The 27,557-nt window shown below is 44.6% G+C and overlaps 1 protein-coding gene and 1 long non-coding RNA gene across 4 annotated transcripts in view; both read left to right on the forward strand.

Moving 5' to 3' along the window:
* The window catches only part of SPRED2 (sprouty related EVH1 domain containing 2), an 80,117-nt gene extending 56,279 nt beyond the window's left edge, over positions 1 to 23,838 (forward strand). For all 3 annotated transcript variants that reach the window (XM_082216449.1, XM_082216450.1, XM_082216451.1), the window contains 5 exons: positions 2,088 to 2,265; positions 4,971 to 5,139; positions 6,014 to 6,078; positions 19,997 to 20,146; positions 22,253 to 23,838. In XM_082216449.1, the coding sequence (XP_082072575.1) occupies positions 2,088 to 2,265; positions 4,971 to 5,139; positions 6,014 to 6,078; positions 19,997 to 20,146; positions 22,253 to 22,906 (1,216 nt within the window). In that variant the 3' untranslated portion in view covers positions 22,907 to 23,838. The remainder of the gene's footprint in view (positions 1 to 2,087; positions 2,266 to 4,970; positions 5,140 to 6,013; positions 6,079 to 19,996; positions 20,147 to 22,252) is intronic.
* The window catches only part of LOC309528859, a 414,370-nt gene that overhangs the window by 207,162 nt on the left and 179,651 nt on the right, over positions 1 to 27,557 (forward strand). The gene's annotated exons all lie outside the window — the stretch shown is intronic.

Below are 27,557 nucleotides of genomic sequence, written 5' to 3' on the forward strand. Positions count from 1 at the left end.
TCCTGCTCTTCAAGTTTCTTGTTAATGTGTTGCAACTCTCTTGCAATGATGGCAGTTCTGGATTCAGGATGCTCATTATTTGTGTTATCCAACAAAGTCCGTATATTCCATGTTCCAAAGTTCAGTTGTCTTTTACAACCGCTGAGTGGTGACGCCACTGGGCGCAGTAATCCAGTCAGGGGGGAAAGGGAGGCAGACTAGTGGATGGATGCAGTTGGAGCCTATGGTGACCCTAGAATTTATGGCACAAGGCTTCTTGTTGCTCCAGCTCAGCCGCTAGTCAAATTGTTCCTTCATAATCCCCTCAAATTAATTACATATTTCCAATTGCCACCAGTTGATTCTTAACCCAGAAAGTTCACATCTGCCTAAGCTGCCACAAGACTGTTGCAACACAGGCTTATTTTTGTGGCACGAGCTTTTGTGGGCAATACATTATTACCTCCAAAATGTATATGTAAGATTAAAAATAATGTTTCAGAATGAAACATGAAGATGGAACACTTTCACTGCACACACCAATTTCTGAAAACAAACTCTTGATTATTCAAAACCAAAATATTTGAGATTTTAGAATGATGTTGGATTGAAGTTACAGTGGTGCCTCACAAGACGAAATTAATTCATTCCGCAAGTTTTTTCTTCTTGCGAGTTTTTCGTCTTGCGATGCACGGTTTCCCATAGGAATGCATTGAAAATCAATTAATGCGTTCCTATGGAAACCGCCTTCAGACCAGGTCCGGGGACAGTCTGTCCCCCGACCTCTTCTGAAGGCTGGGGGGGGACAAGGGCTTTTCTTCCCACCCCCAGCATTTTAAAAAACCCCGGGACAGCGGAGGACTTCTCCGCTGTCCGGGGCGATCTTAAAATGCTGGCGGGCGGCATTTTAAAATTGCCCGGGACAGCGGAGGACTTCTCCGCTGTCCAGGGCGATGTAAAAGCCCCTGGGAAGGCAGGCAGGGGGGGACAAAGACTTTTGCCCCCCGACCGCCTTCAGAAGAGGTCCTGGACCTCTTCTGAAGTCGGGCGGGGGGCGAAAGTCTTTGCCCCCCCCGCCTGCCTTCAAAAGCCGTCCGGGAAGGCAGGCAGGGGGGAGCAAAGACTTTCGCCCCCCGCCCGCCTTCAGAAGAGGTCCTGGACCTCTTCTGAAGGCGGGCGGGGGGCAAAAGTCTTTGCTCCCCCCCGCCTACCTTCAAAAGCCGTCCGCGATAGCGGGAAGCTCTTCCCTGCTATCCCGGACTGCTTTTAAAATGCTGGCGGTGGGGAGCAAAGCCTTTTGGCCCCCGCCGGCCTTCCTGGACCTCTTCTGAAGGCCGGAGGGGGGGAAAGGCTTTGCTCCCCACCACCAGCATTTAAAAGAGGTCCCCGGAGATTTCTCTATGGGCTTTCGTCTTGCGAAGCAAGCCCATAGGGAAATTTGTCTTGCGAAGCGCCTCCAAAACAGAAAACCCTTTCGTCTTGCGGGTTTTCCGTCTTGCGAGGCATTCGTCTTGCGGGGTACCACTGTAAGTGGTTTTTAGCAGCAATGTTATAAAGGAATATGAAAAAATTGATTTGTTAACAGGTGATAATCTAAAGTTATAATATATTAAGATAAAAGATTAAGATAAAATCAAAGAGGGAAAGGATTTGCTGAATCAACTAATTGAACTGGAATACAAAAAAGGGAGGTGTGAACCAAATGAAGGACAAGATATGGAAAGACTGATCTGTTTTTAACTGTTTTTACCCTGTATTTTCATTTATTTTATTTCTTTTTTCTTCTTTTCTTTCTCTTTTTTCTTCTTTTTGTAATATGTTGAAACTTTAATAAATATCTTTTTTTAAAAAAAGAGAGAGATTTTAGGATGGTGAGTTTCATTTCTCCTTCACAGAGTAAGAACTTCCCTTCATGTGTATGAATCAACCACTTTGGCTTATTGGAGCATGAGAGGGTCCTGGCATCTCTCTTATTAGAGAGCACTGTTAGCGGCTTCATCTGCAGAAGCCGACTGGTTTCACCCCCGTGGATTCTGATAAGTGGATGCTAATACTTGTGAACTGCGCTGCCTGATCTAACGGTCTCTTGTTCTTGTTGTCTGTTTCAGTGACAGCTATATTGTGAGAGTCAAAGCTGTGGTTATGACCCGAGATGACTCCAGTGGAGGATGGTTGCCGCAAGAAGGAGGCGGTCTCAGTAGAGTTGGTGTCTGCAAGGTCATGTGCTCAGAGGGCAATGGAAGAAGTGGGTTTCTGATCCACGGAGAAAGGCAAAAAGACAAGCTGGTAATTTAATCTAATTCAGTATTTGCTTCCCCTTCATTCCCCCGCCTCCACAGCTTTCTTAGCATTTCACAAGACCATACATGACCCATCAGGCAAAAACCCCTCCTCCTACTTCAAAGGAACACAATCTATTTTCTCCCCAAAATAGCAGCTGCACATTAATGTTTTAAAACCTCCATTTTTATGTAGTTAACACCTTCTTATTCAAAGAAGTGAAACTGACACTTTTCCTCCACCCTGCCAAAATCCTGTAGCATCGCAGATTGTAGTATAAAGAATAGAAGAAGCCAGTCACGTTGTACTGAGTAATTCAAGCTTTTAAAATGGCAATGAATTATTTATGCCACCTTCTGCTTGAGGTATAGGCTGGCAAAGCAAAAATGCAAGGGTAATTTATCTTGCGCATTGACACTTTGCTCCTTACCATGGCTGTTTATAGAACCAAGAGTTCCTGCTTCTTTGCACAAAATAAAACGGGAAAAGGGGGGGGGAATTCACATTTAAATCATGAAGCTGCAAGAACGAATCAGCTAGCTACCAGACGTAGGTTCCACCTACAGATTTAGGCCAACCAGGGATGGCCAGTGGATGACCTGTGAAGTAGATCCTTACCAAATTCTTGTTTTCAGAAGTTGTTGGCCCAACATCACTTAAACACATTTTGGCTTTATGTGATAAAAGTTGGATCTGCATCAAAATGTTGCAGTATACGGCATGCCCTTGTTCTGAATTTTGGCCAGCCATTCTCTTCTCCACGACACTCCATTCCATCCTCTTTCCTCACCCAGACACTCAGTGCTGCATGCCCAGGGACCATGCTCAGTCCTTATTTTGTCCTTCTCTGTCTAGGGTTTTTTGGTCATTCTTCAGAAATTTGGGTGATAAAAACCTCCCCCCCCTCTTGTGCATAGATGGTGGTGTTCTGGCTGCTTCTGGAGAACTGGTTCACTATTAGTATGTATATATCTGGCCACATCTAAGAATGTGCCCTATAACCATGGACCTCTTGCTGCTATCTTAATTATACATCCTGACTTCATAGAAGGGGTTTGAGCTGTGAAATATGATAAATACACCTACCCTGGGCCACTGTTTGATAAAAGGCTGGCTACCGAGAACACAACAGCAGCTATCCCTGCATAGGCACATCAAATGTAAAACAATAAAATGTCCCATAGGCAGAAACTTAACAGGGTGCACCCATAGTACCAACACGCTTGCAGAACACAATTTTTTGTAATCTCTAAGAAGCTTGGAGCCCCTGTACATGGGGTCAGTGCCATTTAATCCTCATAGCAACTCTGTGCCAAGTGGAGATTTGAACCAAAGTCTCTCCATCCGACTTGCAATTCAGTATCCACTTCACCACATTTTCTCTTTCAATATTTGCAGTTGAATCAAAGAAATGAGGCAAGGCAGAATAAGTGGCCGGGTGTGACAAGTTAGTTTGCCGTGGGGCAGTTAGAGTGTGTGCGCGTTATCTGCATATATTTGATTTCATTATGCACAAAATTTGCATATCCTTATTAATGGTACTAGAATTGTACTTTATTGTTACATTTGTCTACTAGGGTAACTTTTTGGTTTTTATGCTAAGCAAGACAAAGGTGCACATTTTGCAGAGGCAGTTGGGTAGCTCTGTTTAAGTTTTGGAATCTGTTTGGCCCAGGTGTGCAATGGTAGTGTATAATGTCAGGGGCAAAACTAGGCTTCATTTCACCCAGGTCCAAGACCCAGTTTGGTACCCTCCCCATGCACATTTGCATACACAACACGGGTGGCGCTGTGGTCTAAATCACTGAGCCTAGAGCTTGCCGATTGGAAGGTTGGCGGTTCGAATCTCTGCGACAGGGTGAGCTCCCGTTGCTCGGTCCCTGCTCCTGCCAACCTAGCAGTTCGAAAGCACGTCAAAGTGCAAGTAGATAAATAGGTACCACTCTGGCGGGAAGGTAAACGGCATTTACATGTGCTGCTCTGGTTTCGCCAGAAGCGGCTTCGTTATGCTGGCCACATGACCTGGAAAAACTGTCTGTGGGCAAACGCCGGCTCCCTCGGCCAGTAAAGCGAGATGAGCGCCGCACCCCCGAGTCATTCGCAACTGGACCTAACGGTCAGGGGTCCTTTACCTTTACCTTTTACAAGCTGGGAGCCTCAATGGTGCCCCTCTGGAATCTTCACCTGGGACAAAATACCTGGCTAGCCCCCACCCCCTACCCCAGCTATGGCTCTGTACAGTGGTACCTCTGGATGCGAACGGGATCCGTTCCAGAGCCTTGTTCACATCCTGAAGCGGACGCGACCTGCAGGTCGCGATTCGCCGCTTCTGCACATGCTTGTGACGTCATTTTGAGCGTCTGCGCATGCGCGAGCCGGAAAACCCAGAAGTAACACACTCCGTTACTTCTGGGTCGCTGCGGAGCGCAACCCGAAAATGCTTAACCTGAAGCTACTTCAACCCAAGGTATGACTGTATAATGTAACGGTGTTCCTTTGTCATTCCAGCGGGAACTGTTTGAAACATTTTGGTTTCACTTGCAAAGCTGTTTTTGCTGACCTATTCTGTGAAGAGAGCTTCTCTCACCAAAGCAATTGCATAGAGACTAGACATGTTTTGACGATGAGAGAGGCAGTAAATGAACCAAACTAACAAACCCACGACCTTCACTTGTTAACATCCCTTTACCTCTTTCCATTTTGAACCCCAGGTGGTATTGGAATGCTACGTGAAGAAGGACTTGGTCTACACTAAAGCAAACCCTACATTTCATCACTGGAAAGTCGACAACAGAAAGTTTGGGCTCACTTTTCTAAGCCCTGCTGATGCACGAGCATTTGATAGAGGTGTGAGAAAAGCCATTGAAGATCTCATGGAAGGTACAAAACCAGCACCCAGGGACTATGTTTTTTGTTTCTAAGTCGCTTTGTTGTTGTTGTTATAACTTGAAGGCTGAATTTCACAAATTTTTCACTGAAATGAGCTACTCCTTAAATCAAAGTCTTAGTCTTTTGTATCAGCTTTCAATTTCTTAGGGAGGATGTGATTCAAGTTATTCAGCTTTCAATCTCTGTAAGGTCTAGGAATTTATATATCTGAAGCTAATCCACAAATGAATACAATATTAATTGACTCACAAAGTCTCATATTGAATGACGTTTCAAATGATTCTAGCACATGACTTCTTAAGCAGCTTTCTGTGACTTCAGCCTTAATCGTTGTTTGTCTTGAATGAATTGTTTGGGATTTTATGCTACCAGATGAAGCAATTTAAAAAACTAAACTTAAATTTGTTGAAGCAGTTTTTTCTTAGTTACTTCTCTAACCTATATAGAATAACTATCCCTTATTTTGACACAATTTTCTTTACCATTTTCAAATACGTGTTTTGGATCTTGCCAAGAATATTCAGATAAAATTAATTGCTTCTGTAAAAACAAGCAGGGGAAAAAACATTGGCCACATTCCAGGAGAACATATACGTCCGTTCTAAGCATGCAGCTGCGCTCTTTGTTTAGTTTTTTTTCCTTTTCTTCTTTTTTCTGGAGCATACCTTTCACCACCCCACATCACCAGTTGGCTTTTGAAACATGGGCAAGTTTTTATATATAAGTTATAAGACACATCTGTGCCAAAAACGAAGCAAATTCCCTAGTTGTACATGTGCACAGCTTTGCACCAGGGTCATTGGGCTTGTTGTGGATTGTGATAATTACATACAGAAACAGTGTCCGTTTTAAAATGTCTTTCCAGGATCTACAACTTCATCCTCAACAATCCACAATGAGACTGAAGTTGGAGATGATGATGTCTTTACAGTAAGTATCTCTCAATAGGAATTGCTCTTTATGCCCTCTGAATGGCTTTGTTGCTCTCCACTGTCGTGTGTCTGACTGGTTGCTATCAGTACAATGAAAGATATTCTCAGAGTCCAAAGACGCGTGAATATGTATTTCTTTGTTCTATTATTTCAGCACCTCTTTTCCCACCCTTCTGTGAAAAATCATACTCAGGACTACGTTACCAAAAAAAATAAAAAATTACATTATCAATGAGCAAGTTAAAATACAATACTAACTATAAACACACAGCATCATTAGTATAGACCTGCACAAGTTCTGATAGAAACAATAATCCTGATCCAAAGGTTTTTTAAGAATGGGCAGAAGTGGGGCAGGATAAATTATTCCTGGGACCGCCAGAACTGGAATGTCCCCCTCTCTTGACCTCACAAGCCATGCAGTTTGTTGGTGAATAGGCAATAAGGAAGACCTCAGAAACAGAGCACAGGTCTTAAGCAAGTTTATACTGGAAGAGGTGATTCTTGAGGGACACTGGTCCCAGGGCCATTCGTCCTAAGGCCAAAGCCAGCACCTTGAAATGAGCCCAGGACAAATAGGTAGCCAATGAAGCCGAAACAAAATTGGCACAATGCGATGTCCGGCTGCAGCATTCTGAACCAACTGAAGCTTGGGGACTGTCTTCAAGGACAAACCCATACATACAGTTTATTACAATAATCCAGCCTGGAAGTGACAAGGGCATAAAAGATGAAGGATCACTCCCTAAGCCTGAAACTGCAACAACAAAACATTACTGTACTTCCCTCTTCCTCAGTTTTCCCAGTGGCAGTTTTTAGATTGTAAGGGCCTTGTACAGTGGTACCTCTGGTTGCGAACGGGATCCATTCTGGAGGCCCGTTCGCAACCTGAAAAGAACGCAGCCCGCGCCTGCGCACACGAGGGTCGTGATTCGCCACTTCTGCACATGCGCGTGAGTGGCAAAACCCGGAAGTAACCCTTTTCTGTACTTCCGGGTCGCTGCGGAACGCAACCTGAAAACGCGCAACCTGAAGCAAACATAACATGAGGTATGACTGTACTCTATAAAATACTGTGCATGTTGAAAATAATAATAATGTTTTTGTTTCTTGCTAAGTAACTGAAACAGGGACTTGCTGTTCAGTTCTTTGCATTCTAGAGGGCTAGCAATAACTACGCCACCTCCAGGCAGCCACAGTTTAGGGATCCAGTCCAGGGGCCTGTCAGGTGAGCCAACAAACTTTGGATCCAGCAGAGCCACCTCTGCAATATCCTGTTTCAGACCTTCTTGCCGGCTGAAGCAGAGTTGCCACAACAGAACAGATGTGTGCACTGGGGAGACAGAGTCTCAGTCCGGTCCGTAAGGGAAAAAACCTCTTGTGTGACCCAGTTTTAAGTCTGTTCTTAATGAGCAATGTAAAATCTGGTTGCCGTCATGTAAGCAGAGGAGGGGACTGCTGGAAGTATCTGCAGATTTTTAAAATAAGGAGATGAAAGTTGAAAGAACAGACTTCTTTGACATTTCTGTTTCAGTGCAAAACCGTGACTGCCTCTCTAATGTATTGCTGAACTTTTCTTTTCTTTTTGCATGAGAAGAAAATAGTGGAGATAGTTGCGGGGGGGGGGGGAGGGACATGAGGACCGGGACCCATGCAGTCGAATCTTTTTGATTAGAGAGGACGAACATCCTCAGCCTGAAAGGCTTGATAATGTTGAGGGCCTGAAATGGGCTTCCTGCCGCGTGTGACCAGATCCTCCGTGACAGTTGGCATGTTGTTTTCCTCTGTTCTTTTGTCATAGTTATAAGACAAACAACAGCAGGCAGGGTTAAAAGGTGACTTCCTCTCCTCCAGAGCAAAACTATCATTAGCAGCTGCTTCCCAGCTACCTGCCAGAAGTGATTTATAGTTTCTGTGATGGAGAGGGAAGAATGGAAGGGGGGGAGGTTTTGCTGTAGGAGAGCTGGAATGGCATACTATATAATAGCAAATTATTCAGCAAAGATACCTTCGTACATCTGTATCAGGTCTGTACTGCTTAAAACATCAGCTGTGTCTATCTCTGCCCCCCTAAAACTCAAATTGCAGTCTGTGCAGAGATGATGGTGCTCTATCCCTGAATCAGCCCAAGAACAAAGACCTCAATATCTCCAGAAAGGGCAACAAGCTTTTTGTTTATTTGGAAGATGGTAAAGTCAATGCACATATATGAGCCCTATTGATTTCCAGTGAATGTTTACTATGCACTTAACTCTCTCCCTTCTCTTCTCCTCCCCCCCCCCCTTCAATGAAATCAAAGGGAGCTGAATTATGCACTTTGTGTTTTCCAAAGATGAAGTTTCCCTTTAGGAGGCATCTCTGCGATGTAATGTAATGTTACCTTAACTCCAGAGCCTCATTACAATCCACAAATGTTTTCCATATGCTTGAAAATAAATTTCTCCAGCCTCCTCACATTGTATGCTTGTTCTTCTCTAGAGGAGGCCTGAGTAAAGCCAGTTGTTCATTTTTGCCTTGACTGAGAATGCATCTTGCTTGCCAGCAATCTGAAATTGCACTTTGCTTCCAGTTAATTAATCCACTTTCTGCACTCAGATTGTTTTCCCCTTTGGATAAATGTTCATCTTTTGGGAAGTACCACTGAATCATGATGTAATGTGCTCTCTCTATTGCATAGCCACTCATTCTGTGCAGCGGCGAAGGGAAGTGACAGGAGGCTGCAACTACCATATTTGTTTTGTCTCCTTATTGCAGCAGGACAATAAATAGCAAAACTTGTTGAAACCCTCCCAAGATGACCGTCCCGAAATCAATCTCGGGGAGCTAAGAAAAGCTGACGGTGCAGATTATCATTGCTGTCCTTGAAAGCATAGATGCAGATTCTGCAAGATGGGGGTCTTTGTAAACCTCCTGTGTAGCCTTTTGAAGGGATGCAAATACCGTATTTTTCGCTCCATAAGACACACTTTATCCCTCCTAAAAAGTAAGGGGAAATGTGTGTGCGTCTTAATGGAACGAATGCAGGCGGGAAAAGCCCCTAAGAGCCGCACACATGCTCCACGTGGCTCTTGTGGGCTTTTCCCCGAGGAGGGAGAAGGGCAGCCCCTCACTGATGGGCTGTCCTTCCCCCACCTCGTAGAAAAGCCCCCAAGAGCTGTGCGCCCTTTAAAGAGCATGCGGCTCTTGCGGGCTTTTGCGGGAGGTGGGGGAAGGGACAGGGGGCAGCCCCTCAGTCCCTTCCCCCACCTCCCGCAAAAGCCCGCAAGAGCCGCACTCCCTTTCACGAGCTGCATGGAGCATGTGGGGGCTTTTCCCCCAAGGAGGGAGAAGGGCACCCCATCACTGATTGCCTGTCCTTCCCCCCACCTCGTAGAAAAGCCCGCAAGAGCTGCACACCCTTTAAAGAGCACGTGGCTCTTGCTGACTTTTAATACGGTAGTTTTGTGGTGGCAGGGAATTATGGCCCAACATCTTTTGGGGACCCAAGGTTCAGGAAGGCTGTGTGAATGGATTCTTTAAAAAATTAAAAATCCACTGAGAAATTGAGTGTTTCACAGCTCTGCATCTTTCTGAATAGTGATTTCTCCAGCCCTGTGATAAAGGCCTGGACTTGTGCAGTAACCATAATTAATGTTGATCATAGCTTATTATATACGGTGGTTAAAGCCAGAGCATCTCACAGGCAGTCACTCAGACCATGTCACAGCATAGTTTCTCTCCTCCCCCTCCCCCCATTTATTTTGAGTTTTGAGCTGTTCTTCTCTTGTGGCTCTGCATCTTGTGAGCTGCGACTAGAGGTTCTGGTTTTGCATTTAATGCTTAATGCTAAGGTTAACTTTGACCAAGAATTACCGTACTTTTCCATGTATAAGACTTACGTTTTTTCTATAAAAATCATGCCAAAAAGTGGGTGTCATCTTATACATGGGTAGTGCACAGGGTGGACGTTTGATTGGTTGCTGCCGCAGCTGTCAGCAGCTGTTATGCATGTTATTGGTTGCTGCGTCAATGGGTGGTGTTGATTGGCTGATGCTCCTGCAGTTGGGCAGTCGACTGGCAGCTTCTGCTGGGATGGGACAGACAGAAGGCGGATTTTGGGGCATGTGCAGGTGAGCGATTTTTGGCAATCCCCCCTAAATAAAGCTCAACAATCCTGGGCAATCCCCCCATTTTTTTAACTTTGAGTCCGCAAAAATAGGGGGAATCTTATACATGGGGGCGTCTTATAGACGGAAGATAGATAGATAGATAGATAGATAGATAGATAGATAGATAGATTTATTGCGGCCATTGGCCCATATCGACAACAATACATCAGAATTTATCCATAAACAATACAATTTAAACAGTTCCAAGTTAAAACACCCATATAGAACCAATTTTACTTCAGTTAAGTAAACACTATACACAATAAGCTCCCTCTATGTAAACCGCCATTCAGATCCATCAGATTTTGGGGGGTATGCGTCTTAGTTCTGGCACTTATTGATGGTTCTTAAATCTAGCTAAGCTGTCAGAGACATACAGTGATCCATTTCTCCTCTTTTGAAATAAAACATTAATCAGGTATCTAGCGACTGCAAGGGATCTACTTGTATCTTCGTCGTTTAATAAGTATATTATTTGGGCTTCCTGAGGACCATCAGCAATTCTCGATAAATATGGGGCCAGGAACTTGGACCGTGCTGCCGAATGTAATGGACAACAGAAGATTATATGATATAACGATTCTATAGATCCACTTTTACAGTCACAGAGGAGTGAGATCTGACCGTTGGAGAGTCTGTTACCCAACACGTTTGATGGGAAAACATTGAATCCAGCCTTTATAAAGGCATACCTCTGCGTCACCACAGATAAGGTAGTTAAGGAAGATGGAAGTTTTGTTGGTGGTGTTAAGCCAAGGTTTATTGTCGAACAGGTGCCACCACCTGTCGCAATATTAAATTGTAAATCCATCTCCTCTAATTTGTGAGTTATAATTCTTTTGGCAGAAATTAAATCTAATTTTAATAGACTTATAGACGGAAAAGTACCACAGCAAACCTTGGTGAATAAGTGTTGGGTTCAAATAAGAAAGTTTAACTTAGGTAACCTAAGCCTATGGCTTTGCATTCTGTGTGGACCAGGTCAGTGGAGCGAGCATCTCTGTGCGGACCTGTGCTCTGTCCACACTTGTCTTTGGCAGGCTATTCCCAGCCTGGTTTGCTTATGCTAGCTGTTGACTTCCTTCTAGAGCAGACAAATGTTCATCCTGTTTCTCACAGTGATCAACGACATGCTTTTGGGAAGTCCACACCCAGAGCGTGTTGGAAGACAATCACCTCCCCATCCGGCCACCATTCCTCTTCAGCCAGTGATACTCCGTGGCATCTTGCCTTTGAACCTGGTGGGTCTGTGCGGGGATCGTGACCAGTGCTGCTGCTGTGCTTTGATGAATTTGACTATTGTCCTTTTAAAGCATTTAAAACTAGTGGCCACCGCTGCATTTGGTGCTGCAAATTTTATACTTTTCACACAATGTAAAGTATTTCCCTCCCTATGATTTCTGATAGGTGTGCCCCTGTGCACAATCTGTGAGTTGTGTTCCCCAACACACACACACACACACACACACACAGAGAGAGAGAGAGAGAGAGAGAGCGCTTTTGTGCCAAAATGAGAATAATACAAATGATGAACAATTAGTGACACTCAAAAGACCTTGCAATAACTGGAACGGACTGCACCAAGGAAATGGGCAAAGACAAAGCAGACAGAGCTCATCCTGGACCAAGCATCCATAGGCATGGAGAGTAGCAACTGATGGATCTGTACAGCCTTTGCTGGGGTCACTTTGCCGCCTGTCATCTTATGTGCATATTTGACTTACTCAGTTAACCCCCAAAGCCACACAATTAAGAATATCACCACTTCAGTGAAGGAGAGGGCCTCTGAAACACAACATGGCAATTCACACCTCATGGTAGAATCATAGAATCATAGAGTTGGAAGAGACCACAAGGGCCATCGAGTCCAACCCCCTGCCAAGCAGGAAACACCATCAGAGCACTCCTGACATATGGTTGTCAAGCCTCTGCTTAAAGACCTCCAAAGTAGGAGACTCCACCACACTCCTTGGCAGCAAATTCCACTGTCAAACAGCTCTTACTGTCAGGAAGTTCTTCCTAATGTTTAGGTGGAATCTTCTTTCTTGTAGTTTGCATCCATTGCTCCGTGTCCGCTTCTCTGGAGCAGCAGAAAACAACCTTTCTCCCTCCTCTATGTGACATCCTTTTATATATTTGAACAAGGCTATCATATCACCCCTTCTCCAGGCTAAACATGCCCAGCTCCCTTAGCCGTTCCTCATAAGGCATCGTTTCCAGGCCTTTGACCATTTTGGTTGCCCTCCTCTGGACACGTTCCAGTTTGTCAGTGTCCTTCTTGAACTGTGGTGCCCAGAACTGGACACAGTACTCCAGGTGAGGTCTGACCAGAGCAGAATACAGTGGCACTATTACTTCCCTTGATCTAGATGCTATACTCCTATTGATGCAGCCCAGAATTGCATTGGCTTTTTTAGCTGCCGCGTCACACTGTTGGCTCGTGTCAAGTTTGTGGTCAACCAAGACTCCTAGATCCTTTTCACATGTACTGCTCTCAAGCCAGGTGTCCCCCATCTTGTATTTGTGCCTCTCATTTTTTTTGCCCAAGTGCAATACTTTACATTTCTCCCTGTTAAAATTCATCTTGTTTGTTTTGGCCCAGTTCTCTAATCTGTCAAGGTCGTTTTGAAGTGTGATCCTTGATGACTACTTAGAACATGGGAGTTGTGAAGCCTGAAGCAAAAGGTTTTTATGGCATATGCTTGACCCCACCTGTTGACAACTGTCTTAGCTTTGCTATAAGTGACTTTCCATATACATAATGCAGTGTATATATAGCACATGGGAAAGATTTATCTGGACCTTTAGATCCTGCTAACCAACTCAAGCATCCTTTTCTCTTCGTAGTCAGCATAAAAAACGTGAAATGAAGAAACCAGATCTCTTTCTGCTGCCTCCTTCATGAAACCTTTGGCCTACTTTGCTCTCCCAGATGAGTGTCAAGCATGTTTCAGCCACACTATTAAAATATGCGCACAAGAGGGAGAGCAGCGCTTACATATCCCCTACCCCCACCCGCTCTCCCTTTTTATCCCAAAAAACATCTCGGCTGAGTTTGTAAAACAAATTTTCGTTTCTTTCGCCAGAATGTAGATTAGGGAGTACAGGGGAACCCTGAAAATTATGAAAATTGACAATCTGAATGAGAAACAAGACCCCCCCCAATAATGATGATGTCTTCACACCATCTGGTGGAAAAGAGGATTAAAAAATGGTTTCTGCAGATGGTTGTTTGTTTCTTTCCAATCTGCTTAAGATAGGATGGTTAGGCCAGGCTTCCTCAACCTCAGCCCTCCAGATGTTCCAGGGGTGCCTTAGAACCTTATCAGTGATTAGAAAGTTTTATGGGCTGATCTGTCCTTCAACGTCCCTCGAGAACGTGTTTAGGTTTCTTTTTGGGTGGAATTTGGAAATAGTGAGTAAGGTAAAGGTAAAGGACCCCTGGATGGTTGAGTCCAGTCAAAGGCGACTCTGGGGTGCGGTGCTCATCTCGCTTCAGGCCGAGGGAGTCAGCATTTGTCCACAGACAGCTTTCTGGGTCATGTGGCCAGTAGGACTAAACCGCTGCTGGCACAACGGAACACAACGATGAGTGCTAGAGCGCATCAAAATGCTCTTTACCTTCCTGCCGGAGTGGTACCTATTTATCTACTTGCACTGGTATGCTTTTGAATTTCTAGCTTGGCAGGAGCAGGGACCGAGCAATGGGAGCTCACCCACCTTCTAACTTGTTCTGTTGATGAGCCAGACTGTTGCTGCTGGGGTTTTTTTTCCCCTGCCCTGGAGGTCTTGTGCCTTGCACAGTTCTGGCTTCCTTGCTCTTTCTTGTGCCCTTCACCCTTGTCTTCTTGTAGAAGATCCATTCCCTGTAGGTGCAACAAGTGCTCAGGAGCCAGGGACCACAGTCATGTTCCCAGAACTCCCTTGCACCTGTCTCTGCTGCAGCAGAGGCTGTGTCAGGGAGTCCCAAGGTGTTTGTTCTCTCTCTCTCTCTCTCTCTCTCTCTCTCTCTCTCTCCCTCCTTGTCAAGGGGCAGAAATTGCAATGCTGCACAAGACCTGTTCCAAAGCTCATAGGAGTGTTGGGTGCATCCAGTGTGTTGCCTTAATTGATGTTTATTTAGTCCTGATTTTGCTCTGCCTTAATAGCTTTACTTAAGGGCAGTTTAAAAATCTCTTAAAAATAAAATATATAGGGAGGAATTCAACGCCTCGCTAAGCTGATTATTCCATCAAGGCAAGTGTTTCGACTTGCCAAATCCCTCCCTCCTCCCCTATGCATTATTAAAAGGTAAAGGGACCCCTGACCATTATGTCCAGTTGTGACCGACTCGCTCATCTCGCTTTATTGGCCGAGGGAGCCAGTGTACAACTTCTGGGTCATGTGGCCAGCATGACTAAGCCGCTTCTGGTGAACCAGAGCAGCGCACGGAAATGCCGTTTACCTTCCCGCCGGAGTGGTACCTATTTACCTACTTGCACTTGACGTGCTTTCGAACTGCTAGGTTGGCAGGAGCAGGGACCGAGCAACGGGGAGATTCGAACCGCCGACCTTCTGATCGGCACGTCCTAGGCTTTGTGGTTTAGCCCACAGCGCCACCTGCATCCCAATATGCATTATTGCAGAGGTTTTAAAACCCAGCCACCACACCAAGCCAGTTTTGAGGTCTTCCAGGAAGAGAAGGGGAGAAGGCCCCGTTGCACTAGTAGAAGCCCTTGCATAGGGCTTCAGCTGACAGGATTCATTAGTTGAATCCTGCCCATAGTAATTTAACCCCATTCTGTAACTTAAGCTTTTTGTTATATATTGTCCTGGTCTATATAGCAATGTAACTTTTAGTGTAAATATGCAATAAACAATTTCTAGCTGCAGCTTCCGTTGAACCCATAACAACATAATCCTTGGAAAGGATTTTGACACTTCCAATAGGTCTATATATTCCAATAGATGTATATTATATATCTATATATAAGCCAGTGTGGTGTAGTGGTTAAGAGCAGTAGGCTTGTAATCTGGTGAACCGGGTTCGCTTCCCTGCTCCTCCACCTGCAGCTGCTGGGTGACCTTGGGCCAGTCACACTTCTCTGAAGTCTCTCAGCCCCACTCACCTCACACCGTGTTTGTTGTGGGGGAGGAAGGGAAAGGAGATTGTTGGCCGCTTTGAGACTCCTTCGGGTAGTGACAAAGCGGGATATCAAATCCAAATTCTGCTGCTGTATGGTTGCAGATGTTCATCACAATATGTCACCCATAAAAGTTTGATCCAGGATATTCCTGAGAGCTGGATTCTTATTAGAGGTAAAAATGAAAATAAAACTCTGCACAGTGTATTATTGTGCTTTTATGTGCCATTCTTACCCGTTTGACTCACACAGGATTTTGACTGGGATGGTGAGTGCAGTGGGGAGAAGAGGTCTTAATTCAACAGCATGCTTTTTGAAAACAAAAATGTGCATCTTGTTGGATTCCCAGAGTGACAAACAGAGTCCTGAGAAATGTTTGTGTGTTCCTGCATTCTGCCCCCAAGGTGGTGCACTGGGCAGGCCACGCTTGGCATGTAAACATGGTTGGAGAAAGTCAGCCCTGGCAGCCTGACAACAAGATGATTGACAACTTCCTGTTAACAAAGTGAAAAGGATTAGAGAATTGCCTTGCAGCCTATAATGCAAGACATTGGCAAGGCTCCTATGAATATTCAGAGGGAAGGGAGAGTTGCAGCTGGCCTCTGAATTTGTTCCTGACTTCCCTATCTCTTTGGTAACCAGGCTGGGAAAGGAGGAAAGGCAGTTCCAACCAAGGGCTGACTTGGACCCAGGTATCTTCATGGAGGCAGAAGGGCAGGGGAACTGCTATAAGACCACAGGGCAGATAAATGCCAAATTTCTGTTCTACAGCTTCCAGAAGACCTATTCAGATTTGATACTGAGCTCTGATCTATTCTGATTTTTAGGAAATATGCATGGAGATTAAAAAGTGTGCACAGTTTTCTTAATGTGTTTCTTTACTGAAGTTCTGTTCCGTCTAATTGCACTTGAAACAAAAAGGCAGTTAGTCAGCCAGAGCCAAGCAGTGGGGGAAATGCAACAGTTGTAAAATAGAGGAAGGAGGGAAGGAGAAAAATCAGCCTCTCCTGATTAGTGGGTTGAATCTAACTAAGGTATAGTCAGAGTGGACCCATTGAAATTAATGGTCCTTAGTTAATAGTCACGCCCATTAATTTAGAGGATTCTTCTCTGAGTAGGTCCATTCTTCATATCCTAGGTGCTTCCCAGGCATAGGCTGCTTAAAGTGGCAGGCTTAACTGTTTCATTGGCATATACAGAGTTATTATCTTTCCACTGTTAGCTTGCTTGACGGTTAGCAGTGCCAGAAGAGGTTGATGAATCAAGGCAGCAGGCAAGTAATTCTTAACTGGTTGGGATCATGAAGTCGTAGTTTTGACTTCTTAAATATAGTTATGGACATTTAGTTGCCAGAACTATAAAAGACCAGAACTTTAAACAGCAGCAACAACAACACCACATAGTTTTATAAACTGTTGGAGCAAATTGCAAATTGGTCATAAAATTCAGAATAGGGGGTTAGAGGTTTTGAAGCAAGATAGGGAGCAGCCATGCAGAAAGAGGAAAGAAAATACCATATTTTTCGTCCCATAGGACGCACCATCCCATAGGACGCACCTAGATTTTTGGGGGGGAAATAAAGGGAATTTTTTCCCCTTTATTCCCCCCCCCAAACCAGGTCGGGGAAACCGAACCAGGTCGAGGAACAGCGGGATGGCGGCACTGCGCCTCCTTGCTGTCCCCCGAGCTTGTGGGGCTGGCCGATGTCTGTCCGGCGGGCGAGGCGCTCTGCTTCAGGGCGCCCCTCGTGCCGGGCGGCAGGCTGCTATCCGCAGCGTAGGGAGCCCCGCGGGAACTCCCGCAGGGCTGCCTAGACTGTGGATGTGTTCCCAAAGCGCCGGGCGCTGTGCTTTCAGCGCGCCCGGCGCTCCGGGAAGCAGCCTGCTATCCGCAGCCTAGACAGCCCAGCGGGAACTCCCGCAGGGCTGCCTAGGCTGCTGATGTCTTCCTGAAGCCTGGAGAGCGAGAGGGGTCGGTGCGCACTGACCCCTCTCGCTCTCCAAGCTTCAGCGAAAGCCTGCATTCGCCCCATAGGACGCACCCAGATTTCTCCTTCATTTTTAGAGGGGAAAAAGTGCGTCCTATAGAGCGAAAAATACGGTATTTTCCAGGGACAGATGTCCATCCCTCCAGATTTATATGCAAGAATGAATAAGATGACAGGTGAGTTATTCTATTTTTCTAAAATAGAAGTATTTGAGTGCAAATTTTGTGATAAATATTTCATGCAGATCTACATGCTTTACATTCATACTTTGCTATTTACAGCTTTTAAAAATTCCTCCCGACTTCAGCTGCGCATTCATGAGCTTGTGCTTAAGAGTTGAAAGGAAGGTTATTGCAGGCAGAGACTTCTCAGAGCAGACAGAAACGATATTTTAAGAAGTCAGATGGGGTCACTTATTTGCAGTTATGATCATCTACTCTTAACTTTAATTGGAATCTGCCACTGAAATAGAACCCAACAGCTGATGCAACTAAAACTTCCAAAATATTCCTCCAAGATACGTCTTTGCTTTATGTAAAGTGTCATAACATTTATTGATCTCCAGTTTCTCCTTTTTCAGAAGAAAGGAAGGAAGATAACAGCCAGCGAATTTATTTATGAAATAATTTTAGACTATTCCATAGATACTGGACTCCTTGTAGCCAGTCCGGGGGGGGGGGGCAAGGGGGATGCAATAGGTGTTCCATTTCTCTGCTCTGGTGTAGGCAAAGATGCTAATCTACCTGAAGGGAACCTATGTGGAGATATTTAAAAAATCACTTGCACATAAGCTGCAGCAGACAATAAACTGATGTTGATCGGTTAGCTCAGTTTTGTCAGTGTGGCATCTTCATGTCTTGTCACATAGCTATATGAGGAGGCAGCTGTATTTTTCCCAGCCAGTCCTGAGAGCTGAGGTTGAGTATGACTACCCAAGGAGTACAAAATAAGTACAGAGAATCAAATCAGGGTGTGTATTTTTAATGCTATTCCACTTTTAAGAGGCACACAAGTGTTGGTCAGACCCCAGCTTACATGTATTTTAGATTAAAACGTGGTTAAAAATATGCCCTTGTCCCACTCTTTTTGTGCGCTGTGTGTGTGTGTTGGACTAGGCAGTTTTGGGGGGGCGGGGAGAGTAGCCATGTTAGTCTCTGCTGTGTCGCATGCATCTGATGATGTGGACTCCAGCCCATGAAAGCTTATGTCACAATAACTTCCGAAGTCTTTCAAGTGCCGCAAAACACGTTATTTTTATTGTAAAGCAAAGTGGTGACCAATGAAGGAGGCAAAACCGAAGGAACTGCCCAACTTCATTTCTGTGAGCAGATTACCGTATTTTTTGCACCACAACACTCACTTTTTTCCTCCTGGAAAGTAAGGGGAAATGTCTGTGCGTGCTATGGAGGGAATGCCTACGGGTGGTGGTGGGGATCTGCTGCAGTCGTGAGCAGAGGATCCATTGTTCCCCTTCCTTCCCTCCTCCGTGGCTCGCTTTGAAACAGCAAAGCGGGAGAAGAGCCGCTGAGTGGGGAGGAGAGAGGGACAGAGAGCCTGCTTCTTTAAAGGAGCAAAGCGGGAGAGGAGAGGAGCTCCTGTCCGGTTGGCTCCTTTAAAGCAAGCAGGCTCTCTGTCCCTCTCTCCTCCCCACTCAGCTCACTAAATAGCAGCAAAGTTTTTCAGCTCGCTAAGCCTGGGATGAGCGGGGAGGAGGGAGAAAAGCAGAGCCTGCTTGCTTTAAAGGAGCAAAGCGGGAGAGGAGAGGAGCCTTCTCCCCTTATACCCCTCTTCTTCATTATTAGCAGCATCCTTCTCCACCCACTCCATGCGTGCTTCTTCTCCCCTTATACCCCTCTTCTTCATTATTAGCAGCATCCTTCTCCACCCACTCCATGCATGCTTCTTCTCCCCTTATACCCCTCTTCTTCATTATTAGCAGCATCCTTCTCCACCCACCCCATGCATGCTTCTTCTCCCCTTATACCCCTCTTCTTCATTATTAGCAGCATCCTTCTCCACCCACCCCACGCGTGCTCCTTGTCCCTTGAGTGCTTTTCCTTCCCTCCCCACTTAAAACGTGGTTACAAAGCACGGATCCACATGGATCCTCAGGATTTTTGCACTGGGTCACCCCAAATTCACCATCAGATCACATAGCATGTCCATGACTACATCTTGCACCAAAAAAATCACGCACCCACTGTTGCCTGGGGTCGCAGTGGTGCAAAAACGTGGTTACAAAGCATGGATCCACATGGATCCTCAGGATTTTTGCATTGGGCTACTCCAAACTCACTGTCAGATCACATGTCTGTGGCTGCAGCATGAACCACAAAAATCATACATCCACTGTTTCGTTTAGAATATTTTTTTTTCTTGTTTTCCTCTAAAAACTGCGTGCGTGTTATGGTCGGGTGCGTGTTACAGAGCGAAAAATACGGTAAATATATATTGTAGACCAACATTTCTCAAACCATGTTGCTGTTCCTGAAAAACGTGTGTGTTTCTAAAGAGGTTTATAGGGTGGCAGTGTGATTGGGGGGGGGGGCGGGGGATAGGCCCCAGTGCCTAAGGAGAAATCTGTATTGCAGCTCAGATTGTCTATGGAAATGGAGCTGTGTTACTTACCTTCCCTGTTCCCATTTATGTTACTAACAGAATGCGACAGACAGCTCCTCTAATTCTTCTCAGAAGAGAGAGCAGCCTTTGCGAACACTGGCATCTCCTCCATCCTGCGAGCACCACAGAATTTGCACCCGGGGACATTTGCACGACCAGTTTAACCCTGACCAGTATCACCTAGAACAAGTAAGCCTGTTTTCAGTGTTTTCCTATTGCCGCCTTGCCCCTGCCACTCACGGGCACACCAGAGTCCATACGCTTCAAATAATTCTCTGTGGATACATTTCTAGTGGGAGCTGGAGCTGGAGCTGGGGTGGGGGTTCTCTTGACAAGAAGGCTTGCTTGCCATAGTCTTCCAAGGACTATTTGGCTGACCTTCAGGAAGCAGTGCAAGGCTTCTCTTGCCAGGTTGGTATATGCCAGTTACCTAGAAAGTCAGAGGTGAATCCCAGTGATTTAGCATTTCAGGGGAGGTCTTCCAGGTAAAAGTTAGCTGCTCCACCAATGCTATACGTCTTGCCTGTTTTTGAGATAAATTGAAACATCAGCATGAGCCTGGCTGCACGAGACTTAAAACTGACACAGATCTGTTAGATCTGGAAGGATATAATAACAGATTTAGATGGCACACGTATCTATGGTATGAGACGGTAAAAATACATAAAGGATTCCTGAACCACATTATAAGAAAGTCAATTTATGAGGTGCAGAATATATAAAAAAGTCTATTAGAACGTAAAACTCTGTGGTGGCTCTTGCCATTGGAAGCGATTGCGGTTAAAAAATTAAATGTGGAAGGAAAATGGGCCACCTACGGAGATGTAATGATGGAGGAAGGAAACCAGTTGGAATAAAAACGTTTGAGGAAATAAAAGAATCATTGAGGGATCGGTTGCATTATTGTCAGATAAATGAAGTGTTTAAAGAGGATTAAAAATGGTTTTGAAACAAGAAGATCAAGATTTGAGATAGATTTATTGAATGATAAGACAAAAATACTGTCGAAAATGTATAAATTATTATTGGAATGGCATACTAAAGATGAGGAGGTAAAATCAGTAATGATACATTGGGCTAAAGATACTGGACATAATATACAGTTAGAAGATTGGGAGAGGTTGTGGAATGAAGGTATTAAGTTTACAGCATGCAATGCGCTTAAAGAAAATGTTATGAAAATGATGTATAGGTGGTATTTAACACCAGTTAAACTAGTCAAAATGTATAGAACAAAAAATGAATGTTGGAAACGTAAGGAAAAAGAAGGTACTTTTTACCATATGTGGTGGATATGTAAAGAGGTAAAAGTTTTCTGCAAAATGATATATAATGAGTTAAAGAAAAAGTTTAAAAACACCTTTGTTAAGAAAACCAGAAGCCTTTTTATTGGGTATTGTGAGTAGAGAGATACCGAGACAAGATAAAAAATTGTTCTTATATGCAACAACTGTGGCAAGAATTTTGTTAGCTGAAAGATGGAAATAGCAGGAGTTGCCAACAAAAGAAGAGTGGCAGATGAAGCTGATGGATTTTGCAGAGCTGGCGAAACTGACAGAAAAATCTGGAACCAGCGAGACGAAGCATTCTAAAAGGACTGGAACAAATTTATATTATATTTGAAAGACAACTGTAAGCAGTTAACATCACCAGCAGGGTTATCTGAAGATCTGTAAGATGAAATTGCTATCTATTCAGGCTGAGCAATATAATATTTTAGGTAATGGTATAACAGGAATAGGAAATGAAGTGAAATGCAAAGTTTAATTTTGTAAACCATCAGACGGGAGAGAGGGAAGTTGTAATGCTCAGTTGATCCGAAGAGATAAAATAAGAGGGTACATAATGTGATTATATGTTAAACCAATAAAAATCATATATATATATATATATATATATATATATATATATATATATATATATATATATATATATATATAGGGTACAGCTGGGATATCGTGCGGGTTATATCTGCGAAATGATTTTGATCCACTTCCAGCTATATGTACCACAATAACTTGGATAATGGGATTTTTAGAATTACTGTTTCTGGCATCTGAAATGAATGAAAGCGCTCCTCATCCACTTCAAATACCTTTTGGTGATTGGAGCCGTGAGAAATTCAAAACGAAGTCTGCCTTGCTTGTATCGTGTTGTTATGTGTATAAATGTGCGTATCTGTCTAGAGAGATTAGATGATAGAACAACAGAAAATATATTTAATATCCAAACTTCTTGAGTGTGTCATGTGTTGCCAGCTTTTGAGATGTTCTTTTTCAAATGCTTCTCCCACAGTCCATCCCACGATCCTATCGGCACGTCAGCTTCCTGGACGACGACGAGGAGATTGTGCGGATTAACCCACGAGAAAAGATCTGGGTGACGGGTTACGAGGACTACCGCCACACCCCCATGCGGGAGAAGTACATTGATCCGGACGATGGGGACTCGTATGTGCGATTTGCCAAAACCGAGGCCTCCAAACATGATTACAATTACCCTTACGTGGGCAACTCTGACTTCGATCTGTGCGAAGACATCAAGGGCGCTGTGGTCAAGACTCAGCCTGTCAGGTGCAAATCGCGGCGGCGAAAGGAGGATGGGGAGAGGTCGCGGTGCGTCTACTGCAGAGACATGTTCAACCACGAGGAGAACAGGCGGGGTCAGTGCCAGGATGCGCCGGACAGAATAAAGAGTTGCATCCGCCAAGTCAGCTGTATGTGGTGTGCGGACAGCATGCTCTATCACTGTATGTCTGACCCAGAAGGAGACTATACAGACCCTTGCTCTTGCGATACCAGTGATGACAAGTTTTGCCTCCGGTGGTTGGCCCTTATCGCCTTGTCCTTCCTTGCCCCCTGTATGTGCTGTTACCTGCCCCTTCGGGCTTGCTATCACTGTGGGGTCATGTGCAGGTGTTGCGGTGGGAAACACAAAGCAGCCGGATGACAACACTCAAAGCTTTCCCCTTTTAGCTAAGGAGCATCTTGGTCCAGAGCGTTCTCAATTTTTACGTGCGTCGTCACACGGCCCAAGGAGACTGACAAGAGTTCAGAAACCGGTGGGCTCGTCCCTCCTCCTCTTCCCCCTTTCTTTCTCTCCCCTTCCCACTCGGCTGCTATGCATTGATTGCTCACTGAGTTCTAACAGACTGATGTGCAGCATAAAAGACTTTTGTATTATTGATCTGTAATCAAGCAAGAATGTCTTGTACATGTTTATACCTCCCCTCTCCCCTTCCCCTCAGTTGAATGGTTGAGTTTGGTGGACTTTCAGAACTTATTACGGCTGTATCTGTATTTAGCAATCTATCGACACATGTGGAAATAAGGTATAATGAAATCCCACTTTAAATTGTGTTCAACTTGCAGCCAGTAAGTGTGTGTGTGAGAGAGAGAGAGAGTGTGTGTGTGTATAGAAATTGTGCTAATAACAAATGTGTACCATGACACAGTATCGCTGACAATCTTTATTGTGAAAATTTTGAGTCCCATCAGTTCTTTTGACAGTTGCTTTGAATGATTTCTCTGATCACCAAGTATTCAAGCAAAATGTGGGAAATGAGCCTTAGTATCACCTGTATAACATTTGTGAATCTGAGAACTTGTGTTTCAGACCAATTTTACACGTGAAAGGGAAACCCTTAAGTGTCTTCTCTCTTCTCCCCTCCCCCACACCACCACCTTAGTCTTTCTCCTCCAAATAACATTGGAAAGTATAGCTTTAGTGTTGATATTCTTCACAGTGGAAATACTCCTCTATCCTACAGTGTTTCTATTTGAAACAAAGGGGGAATTTCACAAGTTACTAAATTAGCAGGTACACTCACGTGCTTGTGGTGTACCTTGAAACATATGAGGGAACATAGTTGTCTTTTATTTTTATTTACAGATAGGTAGCCGTGTTGGTCTGCCATAGTCAAAATAAAAAATTCCTTCCAGTAGCACCTTAAAGACCAACTAAGTTAGTTCTTGGTATGAGCTTTCGTGTGCATGCACACGAAAGCTCATACCAAGAACTAACTTAGTTGGTCTTTAAGGTGCTACTGGAAGGAATTTTTTATTTTATTTTTATGTTTATTTTAACCATGTCTACAGTCTTGTGTACTAAGGATGGGTGACAATTCTGCTCTCTCTAGAATCCAGGCGCATTTGGGGAATGGATCTGGGGCCCTGTGTTTTTCCAGCGTTTCCAAACCAACCTGGGAATACAGGGGAGCCTCCCCAGGCGGCAGGAGCTGGTCTGTGCAAAGTGTTTTCATTTGTGCTTTGCCTGCCTCTCCCTGCCTTGGAGGTCTTTCGGACCAGGCGAGGGTGTTTTGAAACTTCTCCTGGACCACTTCCCATGAGGGGAAAGCTTTTTGGACAGAGGGGAAAACACCACTGCCTGCATCTGAGACTGTCAGGTGTGGCTGTGGATCCAGCACCACAACAGGCATCCGATCATCACAGCATTTGACAATCACCTGGGCGCAGGTAAGGGCGTGGCTTCTCTTTTTCATGATTCAGTTTTCCTCAGAAGGCCTACAGGAATCTGAAGGGGGGGAAAGTGAAATTGACAAACATCACCCCCACCAGTCCGGAGAAGCCTAGTAAAACTTTCTGAGCTAATCACTTTCACTGGGATTCTCTAAGCCAGCTGTAGAGAAATATGTGTGTGTCAGTTTCAAGAAAGCTTTAACGTTGCTGCGCATTGCAGGGTCTCTTTCTTCCACCTTTTTTTTTTCAAGTGCATTGGTGAAATTGACCGATAAAGGATTTCCCCCCCACCTGGGCAGCAAGTCTCTTCCATCCCCCAAGCCTTTGGATCTGCAAAGTAGGCGCGCTTGCAGTGTGGGCACGAATAATTCCTGGTGGATTTAATGCGCAGATAGGAAGCAGAAAGTACCGAGGGGGGAAATGTGCTATGTTGTTACCAGGGTTTTCCATGGTGTGGCCTGATCTGACCCCCCAGTTCTGTCTGCTGTGCAGACTGCAGGATCCGCCTGGGGTCAGCAGAGGGTCGTGCCTTTTTCTGCTTCCAAATGCACTGAACCAGCATATTTGGGATCTGCAGAGAACCCAGGGCAGACATCCCTTAGGCCAGAGCTGGGTCAATCCCAGGCACCTGCTCACCATGGTGCCTTCAAACCAAACACTAGGAAGATTGACGCATTTCCCCCCCAGCCCTGCCCTAAGTTAGAGGCAGGCCCCGCTGAAATCCGTGGGTGCCCCAACACGGAAAGGCAGTTGGTTTCGGTAGTACTTGGTGGTGCATAAAACGTGCGTGCTTTGCAGGATCTGTACCTTCTAACAGGCTGCTTCTTTCTTGGTTGTGAAATGTGCACAGTAGGGTGACACGATGCTTTTGACTTTGTGTGGGTTTGATTTTCTTCTTCGAAGCCATGTCTTGTGTACAAGGCTTGTAATTATCTGGGGAAATAATAATATTTTTCTAATATATGACATGGAATGGCCATTTTTTTTATTCAAAGGAATAATGTAGAGCAGTTTAGCTATAATATAGCATAGTACAATCTGAGTAATCCGAGGCAGCTAGAGGCACCGGCTTGTGAGAACTGGCGCTGCTGTTTCTGCCATAATCTTTTTTCCACAGCCAAGTGCCGGTGAGTGCGTGCCCTTGCCCCCCCTCCCTCCTTCTTGCACATTGACATAAGTCTTAAAGGAAGAGGAACTGAATTTTATTTTATTGCCAAATAGATGCAAATAGCGACATGCTTGCCACTCTCCTTGTGAAAACGGGCCACAAGGAGTCACCACAGCTTTTTGTCACATATGCAATGGGTGTGTGTGGCATATGTTACGGCTGAAACCTGGAGCTTGAGAAGATCTGCTTGCTTTCAGGCACTGACTTAAGGATTTGATTATGAGCTTTTCTGTTTGGTTTTTAAACTGCCCGCCTGGACACATGGCGGTACCCATTGGGCCAACCCAGAAACTCATGGGCCAGGATCCAGGGCCATTTGGCAAAGCAGTTATTTGAGGCCTGTTTGCAAACATGGACCCTGCACCCTCTTTCCACCAGACAAGCCACTGTTGTGAAACTCAGGGGACCTTCAGGAGCAGTTTCAGAAACCAAGCGGGGAGACCTTTGGGCTGGAGGTGGGGGTCTGTGTTGAAACTTGAACATTCCTAGGGACTTCTGCGGGCTCCTTCTTGCCTTTGCAGCATAGAAGACAACTGGAGCACAGCCCTTTTCCCACTCACCACAAAGGCACAGCCATAAGCTCCCAGGCCGGGGGGGTGGGAATTTGTGTTGGAGCTCCTCCCCGTGCCAATAATTACCCTCGTTTCTGGGAGGAGTTGCAGCATGGGCTCTTCCCAGGTGGCTTGGGACTTCCCACATTACCTTTTCTCAAAGGCAATGGAAAGATGGCCCCAGACATCATCATTCTCATATATATATATATATATATATATATATATATATATATATATATAACCAAGGCAGAAGAATTCTGGACTGTACCACTAAAGTTAGGGAGTCACATTTCATTTCCCCCATATTAAAAACAACAACAAAAGACTCGTTGCTTGTAACAAGCTAGCAGACCAGAAAGATTAAGCATGCCTATTTTTCTGATGTGCTAGTCTATAAGGCTTATTAAGCAGGTAAAAAAAAAAAAAATCTGCAACCTGCAGTGATACAGTCTAGAATTCTATATAATGTGTAGATTGGCTGTGTGATCTCTCTAGTTCATATTTTGGTATTCAAGATTTGGGATTTGTCTGTAACATATATAACGTAGGCTTCAATGTTTTTGCATTGGTTAGGTTTTACGTTTGTAAATGTAAATGGACTGCTAAATGGCAAGGGAAGCTTTTCATTATTTTTTAATTTTTTTTTTTGTAAACTCGTGGAAGGAATAAATATTTTGTGCCTAATAGCAAATGACAAATCGCTGTAAATGGTGACTAGCAAACATCATGCCAGCCTCGAAATAAAATAATAACAAAGTGATGGGGACAGTATTTTGGTTTTGCAAGTTGTTCCGCTATTCTGAATTTCTGTAAGGTCTCCCCCCCCCCCAACAAAAGCACAACACTACAGAAGAGATCTTACAGGTTGTCAAGCCTCTCAGTTCAAGTGCCCCTATTTATTTTGCTAAAGCAGACATGCTCCAAGCCTCGATCTATGTCCTCTTCTGTAAATTCCCTCTTTTCTCTGGTTTTGGTTTAATCCTGATTCAGTCGGTCCATGTTTGTTCTCCCTCTCCCTCTCCATGTGAGTTGTTGGGGGGGTGTTTTCGTTTTCGTTAGTGCAGCGAAATTGGCACAAGGGTAGAAACGGGAGGCTGGGAGGGGGGTTTCCCCCTGTAAATATTTCCCATTGATCTCCACACTGCAGCTGAACAGTGTGTCGTGTTCTTCCTCTGTTGGTTTTTCAGTACTGACATTAATCATCTGAGAAATTATTCAGATTTTATTTTTGTATCTGTGGTAACAATCCATTAACCAAAAGCTGTTTCTTTCCCCCTAGTTCAGAACATTCCCCCCCCCCCAAGCTCTTGCTCACATTAACAAATTTAAGTGCCTGAAGCAAACCTTCTATTATGTATCTGTATACTAAAAGTTTAAAACTCTGTTGTATTGATTTTTAT

Source organism: Podarcis vaucheri (assembly GCF_965113315.1).
Source record: "Podarcis vaucheri genome assembly, chromosome: 3".
NCBI classification, from domain to species: domain Eukaryota; kingdom Metazoa; phylum Chordata; class Lepidosauria; order Squamata; family Lacertidae; genus Podarcis; species Podarcis vaucheri.